The sequence below is a fragment of the Mandrillus leucophaeus genome, unplaced genomic scaffold (assembly GCF_000951045.1).
Source record: "Mandrillus leucophaeus isolate KB7577 unplaced genomic scaffold, Mleu.le_1.0 Scaffold36, whole genome shotgun sequence".
Lineage (NCBI taxonomy): Eukaryota > Metazoa > Chordata > Mammalia > Primates > Cercopithecidae > Mandrillus > Mandrillus leucophaeus.
The window spans coordinates 3,984,562-3,992,599 of record NW_012103809.1 but is presented as its reverse complement, the minus strand read 5'-3'; the positions used below and the strand labels follow the sequence as shown (position 1 = coordinate 3,992,599).

At 45.7% G+C, this 8,038-nt stretch overlaps 1 protein-coding gene across 1 annotated transcript in view; it reads right to left on the bottom strand.

Annotated features, from left to right (window-relative positions):
* The window catches only part of LOC105546449 (N-acetyllactosaminide beta-1,6-N-acetylglucosaminyl-transferase), a 74,846-nt gene extending 67,580 nt beyond the window's left edge, over positions 1-7,266 (bottom strand). Inside the window, exon 1 of the mRNA XM_011989641.1 lies at positions 5,638-7,266. Coding sequence (XP_011845031.1) covers positions 5,638-6,556 — 919 coding nt within the window. The 5' untranslated portion in view covers positions 6,557-7,266. The remainder of the gene's footprint in view (positions 1-5,637) is intronic.
* Between the last annotated feature and the right edge of the window lie 772 nt (positions 7,267-8,038).

Here is an 8,038-nt window from a genome sequence, read left to right as displayed (position 1 = left end):
GGCAGGGTTTCACCATGTTAGCCAGGCTGATCTCGAACTCCCGACATCTGGTGATCCGCCCACCTCGGCCTCCCAAAGTGCTGCTAACAACCACCAACCCACCCCGCCACCCAGTGTAGGACAAGGGGTATCCAGCAGCGGGCCTGTGCTTCGCTCTGCCCAGTGTCACCCTGAGCAGCCTCCTCCACCAAAGCCTGCCCCTAGCCCTTGGCTTCAGGGTAGGAAAGGGATCCAAGAAACGCTGGTGAGCATTCTTCACCCCTGTGATTTGTTTAGGGATAGGAATTTGTTTTTGTGGGTTTTTCTTCTTTTTTTTCAGAGAAGGTCTGACTCTGTCAAGCCATCCTTCTGCCTTGGCCTCCTGAGTAGCTGGAAGTACAGGCGCACACCACCATGCCTGTTGAATAATTTATTTTTTGTAGAGACAGGGTCTCACTTCGTTGCCCACGCTGGTCTCAAACTCTTGGGCTCAAGGGATCCTTTCGCCTGGGCCTCAAAAAGTGCTGGTACTACTGGTGTGAGCCACAGTGCCCAACCAGGGATGGGAATTTGGACCAAGCAGGGCCAATCTGAGGTCTCCCTTAAGCTGCTGCTGGAATTCTCAGGAAAAAGGGTTTCTTGTAGTCCAGGAGTAACCACTGTGAAAAGCAAGTACACTTGGAGATACTTCTGGCTTTCTGGGGAGAACTTGCGTGATGGAAGCCAGCACAGAGATGCAGAGAGACAGACGGACCATCTCGACCTGGCTGTACCCATCAAGGGCCCATGCCCAGGACTGCCCCTCAGACCTGGGCAAACAGGGACAGTTGGTCACTCCACAGGGAGACGCCCTAGCAAGAAAGGGTCCTGAGCACACAGTTTCACTCACTGATCCAGCTTGACTGGGAGCTCCCTTGGGCATCTCAGATATGTGACCTAGTAACTTCTGGTGCTTATTTAAGTTCCTTTGACTTGAGTTTCTGACACTTGCAGCTGAAAGAGTCCTAACACCCTCCCAAAGAATGTGCGCATATAAATAAAAGTCACAGTTAAAAAAGCAAAATAAATCAAAGTAGGAAACGCGGTATTTTTAGAATTAAAAAATAAGGAAATGGGATCATGTGGTCCCTTCTGAGGTCGAGAGAATTTGACAAAGGGGCTCTGAAAAAAAAAAGAAAACGTATACAAAATGGAAAAAGGAAACGAGACAAATGAAAACATTCTTATGGAGGAAAAAGATCATGGCATGAGAAAGGTCAGAGTAATGAATGAGCAAAGACTCCAAAAACACACTTAGTGCAGTGAGGGAAACAAGGGAACTGAAGCCAGAGTAGGGTAGCTCTGTTCCTTAGAGACGAAACCACGCCGAAGTGTAAGAAGACAATCTAGCCATGGGAACGGACTGGGAAGAAGATCAACCAGCTGCCATTTGGGTACGTACTGAAAAATTTCACAAAGCGTAAAGCAAAAGTCTAAATGGCTTCAGGTGCTCTGCCTTGGGGAAGGTAGGCAGATGAAAATGCTGGAAGAGCCGGGCACAGTGGCTCACACCTATAATCCCAACACTTTGGGAGGCCGAGGTGGGCAGATCACCTCAGGTCGGGAGTTCGAGACCAGCCTGACCAACATGGAGAAACTCCGTCTCTACTAAAAATACAAAATTAGCCAGCGTGGTGGCTTACGCCTGTAATCCCAGCTACTCAGGAGGCAGGAGAATCACTTGAACCAGGGAGGTAGAGGTTGCAGTGACCCGAGATCTCACCACTGAACTCCAGCCTGGGCAGGAAGTGTGAAACTCCGTCTCAGAAAAAAAAAGAAAGAAAGAAAGAAAAAGAAAATGCTGAAAGAATAGCCAGAAGAGCTAGAACACATGGGCTCTTCTTAAAGTGACTTAGAGCAATCATTACAAAGATCAGAGATGTTACAAAACATAAGGGCGCACCGGAAGTCAGGGGAAGTTACTGCTGTCACAGCCTGATGCTCTGTAGGGTGGGTTGGAGAAATCTGTGATCCTGGAGAATTTCCTTTGAGAATGTGGCCAGAAAGGAGGCAGCTGGACACCCCATCTGTGCACTAGCCACACAGAACAGAAGGACAGCCACTCTACCGGGTTCCCCTGAAGAGGAGTGTGAGACTGGGGCCCCTAAGGACCTCTTTCTGGCCTGTTCCATCACCATTTCTAACAGTGTGGAGGGAGCCTAATGGTTGAAAACCAAAAGAGAAGTCACTCTCAGTTGAAAGGCACCAAGAAAAAAAAAAAAGGCAGTGTGAAGCTCTGTGATTTAGTGCTACTTCTATGAATATCCCTTCTCTTCAGTCTCGCCAATTCGAACCGATTTTCACTTTGTTTTCTGAAACTATCTAATCTAGGGTACTAATCATTTTCTTGGTCATGTTGCTCTTGGGGGTGTTTTGGGAAACCTGAAATGCCTGCACAGGGTCTTGCTAACACATTTTAATTTAAGGTGTTTCGGAGAAAGGGAGGTGGTCGCTTTGAGGGAAGAAATGAACAGCACCACCTGCGCGTGCACGTTGGCAAAAATGTGTTTACGCTGTACGTACAGAAGAATGTTTCCCCTTAAACCATGACATTGAAAATAGAAGAGCTCAGCCTGGCGCGGTGGCTCCCGCCTGTAATCCCAGCACTTTGGGAGGCCGAGGTGAGCAGATCACCTGAGCTCAGGAACTCGAGACTACCCTGGGCAACACGGTGAAACCCCGTTTCTATTAAAATACAAAAAAATTAAACGGGTATAGTGGTGGAGGCCTATAATCCCAGCTACTCAGGAGGCTGAGGCACGAGAATCACTTGAGTCTGGGAGGCAGAGGTTGCAGTGAGCCGAGATCACACCACTGCACTCTAGCCTGGGCTATAGAGTGAGACCCTATCTCCAAAAAGAGAAAACAGAAGAGCTGATATTGATTAAAGGCTGTGTGGTTATATAAGAACCAGATTCACATGCCAAATCTTAAATCACAAAGAATGCTCAAGTGTAAAACCATGAGAGTTACTCGAGCGTGGGATTAGATTTTCCATTGCCTTTGAAGGTAGAGAGAGGCACCGCTCTGGCTAGAGCATTTGAAGATTTGTTTGCTGTAATTCACTTGTAATTTGTGAAGGCCCTACCTAGAAGCAGGATATCCTTTCTCCCTGAACCAGGATGTTGCCCAGAGTCTAAGAAAGGAAAGAGACAAAGCCCCAGGACATAGCACGTTATCCTGAAAGGCATCTCTTGCAGAATCAGCCACGACAGACCACTGACATGGGCCGTACTGGCCTTTCTCTCCAGGCAGTTGCTCTCTGGAGGAGCTCTTGCCTCCGATTTCTGCAAGGGAAATGGGATGCACTTCCCAAAGCTGATGGGCAGTACATGATCCAGGCTCACCAGCACTTCCGCCTTTCTCTACAGATTCCTAGTAGCAGCGTGCAAGGTCTTTACATTGTTCTAGACATTGTGTCTTCTGCAAAGAAAAGTATGTGTAGGAATGAAAGGGGTCTTTCTACCTGGGTTCCCCATTTTGTAGCTGGAGAGATTTGAGGTCCCATGAGGTTCTGTGATTTACGTGGGGTCATACTGTTGCAGTGAGAAGGCAGAAGCCAGCATGCCATGGCATAAACCTACAGCAAACAAGGTGTTCTCTCCTATACCCATCTAGATACCATTCTCTCCTCTACTTATCTAGATGTCATTCTCGCCTCTACCCATCTAGATAGCATTCTCTCCTATACCTATCCAGATATCATGCTTTTGGTCTCCCAAGGGATCAGAAAGGGGTAAGGAAAAAAGGGGAATTCTTTTTCCCTTGATTTTCTTATATTATTTGACATTGATAAAACTGACCAGGCTTCTGGCAAAGTAACCACAAATATTTACATTTAATAGAAACCAAAACCCATGTTTTTCTTAAAAAAAAAAAATGCAACAGTTCAGACTTTTGTTAACTTACGAAATGCCTTCATCTCAGCACAATACTTAAGGAACCACTTGACTGGGACCCAATTGTTATGAATTTTAAAGGAAGAATGAAAATAGAAAGGGAATATTTAAATATGAAAATCAGCTCCTAAGTACCTAATACTCCTCAATGATATACAAATGGTAGAAACAACAGATCAAGGGTGAAGAGAGGATGAACCCAGGGAGAGGCAGGTGCAGAAAGAGTGTGCGCAGCATAGGAGTGAGCCCCCTTCACCAGACAAGCCACTCTGGGATTCAGACACCAGCCATGGTATTTTCCAGAGAATGCTGGCGTGTTTATTGCCCAGCAGGCCCTGCCCTGCAGCCTGAGAGCACCTACGAGCCTTTCCAAGTTGGCAACCCCCCAACAGCCAGAACAATGATTGCTTTTCTCTTGCTATAATAATGCTGTCTAGTTCATCAGAGATCCATTTTGTATTTTTCATTGAGTCCAAAGCACGTTGTTTCCTTCAGAAGAAATCCTATCATGTTTTATACACTTTAAAAAACAATCGGTCTGGTAAATTAGTAAAGATAGGAAAATTCGGAGAGCAAAGCAAGGAGTTTCTCCTAGAATCTCATTATTTTATCTGAAATAAAATGTATTTTTAAAAATCCTATACATATAAAATGGCACATGCATGAGTCCAAATATTTCTCGGCTGAATAGTGTCTTACGGAGACAGCTCTGGTGCCATAGTAAAGCCTCATGCTTTACCATTCATTCACTCACTCACTCATTTATTCATCTCATATATACTTATTGAGCATTTACTCTCTGTTCTAAGCACTGAGGAGCAGTTAATGAGATAGAAAATAACCCTGGCTTCATGGAACAAATGCAGAGAAGACCTAGAACAAACCCATGCAAATAGGTAAATATCCTAATTCCGCATGGCGGAAAAACTCTTTAAAGGAAAAGCAGGGTGGTGTGCTGGTCAATGAGGGGGAGTATCAGCACTGCTGACACCTGAAAGCTGAGATCTGGCTAAGGGGGAGGAGGCTGTGGAGGCCTGGAGTAAGCAGGAGGGTGGCCAAGGCAAAGATCCTGGGGTAAGAGCAAGCTTGACAAATTTAGGGGAAAGAAAGAACAGCAGTGTGGACTAATAGCTATTGTGGTAAAGATGTAATACGATGATGTGTGCAAAAGAACTTAATGGACCACAGAGTGATACCATGGAAAGGTATTACTTAGTACTGCTAGAACATGTGAATTATCACATAAACAACATCATTCTGGGCCAGGCATGGTGGCTCCTGCCTATAATCCCAGCACTTTGGGAGGCCAAGGTGGGGAGGATAGCTTGAGCTGTGGAGTTGGAGACCAGCCTGAGCAACATAACGAGACCCTGTCTCCACAAAAATTTCTTTAAAAATTAGCCTAGCGTGGTGGCGTGCACTTGTAGTCCCAGCTACTCAGGAGGCTGAGGTGGGAGGATTACTTGAGACTAGGAGGTCCAGGCTTCAGTGAGCCGTGATGGCGCACCTGCACTCCAGCCTGGGCCATACAGCAAGACCTTGTCTAAAAAAAAGAAAAAAAAAAAAAAGAACATCTTCTGCATTTAGAAAGGACTAGAGTGAGAACTACATATATTCATTCCAGTTTTCATCTTCTACTTCCTAATAAAAAGTGGCTGGTTATTCTAAAGACCTTTCAAATATGACACATTTCTTTTGCGTGAAATAGAGTTGTACGTACCTGGAATCCTATTGAGTGTCACCCAGAAATGCTCATCGGGACTGAAAGTGTCCTTGGACCACTGGAGCAAATCAACAGCCCGTGGGTCATGCAGAACAAAGTTGGCAAACTCTCTTGACAGAGCCACATAGGCAGAGCCAAAGTAAATCGTGAGATTATGGGGGGGAGGTGGTTTCAACGCTGTTGTTCTTATCACATATGAAAGCTCTTTGCCCAGGTGCTCTTGGTGGACATATTTAGTCCGTCCAATTGCATGAGCTGGGGGCAGCACCCCTGGGGTGATATTTTTACCTTTAAATCCTTTCAGATACTGAACTATTTCCTTGTTGGTTTTCAGGGGGAAGTCTTGCCCACAGGTGTTGATAACGTACTTCCATGAGACCTCCAAGGCAGAAAGATCTTTGATGCAGTTCAGGTCAGCCTGGAGCCTGGAGATCCCACCATAGACAACCGGTTCCATCTTGGAAGCCAGAAAAGCGTTTGGGAAGCAGCTCAATAGTTGCTCCACCGCATCTTTAAATTCGGTTGTTGCTTTTTCATCCACATGAATACAGTAGATATTTTGGGGCATGTAAATAGCCCTGAAGAGCCTTGCAAAGGTGTCAAAGTGATGATGGATGACCATTATATACGCCAAGGGAAAGTCATCTTCTTCCTTAGATAAAGGGGCTGTGATGTAGTGGCTCTGGGTCAAGTATTCCTTGCAAGAAGACTTCTCATGGATCATTAGTTTGTTTTTCCACAGGAAACGTGTTTTTCCATTGATAAAAGATGTGCAAACTTGAGTCAGCATCAAAGGGTCTGAGATATTTAGCCTCTGGAAGCTTTGATCTCCCCCAAAATTGAACACAGAGAAGACGATAAAAATAATTACACTAGAGACAGAAATTACAAAGAGGTAACGCATTGATAAAGGCATGCCTCAAAGAAGGGTGAAATGTCAGAGACCGTCACAATCTGTAAGTCTTTGTTCCAAACTCACTCGTTTCCCTGAGTTCTTATTTTGGGACATACTCCAGTCACTCCTGCCCTGTTGCAGACGCTGGGAATTGATTCCGCTTCATCCCGCGAGTCCAGCTGCTGTCTCTGTCCCCGTGCCGGTATTACAGCCAGATCCCGCCTCTCTCTCAAACCTCCTTTGTTTAAATCCCCGTGGCAGGTTGCTGAAGCCCAGCCTTCCCTCCTCCCTCTGCCTCCCCGTTTGCATCTGCTAGCTGTTTGGCTAAAACTCCGGTAACTCTCTTTCCCCCGGCAGATTTAGTTTCCCAGATCTCTTGTCTTTCATTTCCCATGCCACCCCCGCCCCCTGGTTATTGCCATTCAGGGAATGAGCGCAGTGAAAGCCAGAGTTGAAGTGATGAGCTCTGGCAGGCGTGCTGCTTCCTGCTAGTCCCCTAGCAGGCGGCTGGACTTGCCCTCTCTTGTTGTTCGTGGCAAGGCTCCACAGCCTGGCCTCTCGGCTCTTCCAGCGCAACCCACGGGATAGAAAATAGCTTCTGTTTTCCAATGCGCTGTTTCATGAAACCTGACACAAGCGACATCTCAAATAGAAGAAAGCCTCATCCACCCCAGCTCCATTGTAATGCTTTTTTGGCCCCACCCCACTGTTTTTCAAAACAAGAGCTTACTGGAGGAGGAGTTCCTGTCCCAGGGGGTCTGAAATTGCTGGGGCACCTTGGGCTCCACACTGAAACGAACCCCTCTCCTCTCACTTCCAGCATCGGCTGTGGTGTTTGTATTAGAATACTGGGGTCAAACGAACAAGTCGTGAGCTACATCCACTGAGTTAGATGAGACCTTAGAACTTCATGGGAAATCATTTCAATCTTGGTCACAAATGATGCTCAGACAGGGGAACATCATTTTTCTTTAGGAGTAGAATATGCAACAACCTAATATTTAAAAGCATTATTGGGAAGAACAGCTTGGGATTGGATTTTTCTTTATCATAAATTTTAGATCATTCTCTTTGCTCTACTCCATAGAAGACACTAAGAATTAGATTGATCCGCTTTCTCATTTTCTTGTTTTCTACTTGACCTAAAAATCCATCATGACATTGAATGCTCAGAAGTGTCATATGCCTGCCCAGTTAAGCTTATGGACCACCTAGGAAGTGAATGTTGTTATCCCCTATTTGTAAATATAGTGGTGTTCTGGCCAAGGAGTAAGTATCAAGCTGTTTTACTTGGAAGGTTCTTGCCGTCAGCTTTCCACTTTCCCACCAACTAATTTTTAATGAAATGTAGATGAATGCATTTTATGTGGTATCCTCTTGAAATGGCTTGCAAAACACCAACTTAACCATTGACTGCTTGCCCATTTCCCCTCACTGTTTACCTGACCTAAACAACTCAGTGCCTCAACCCCAACACCTTCACTACCCCACCCCACGAAGAAA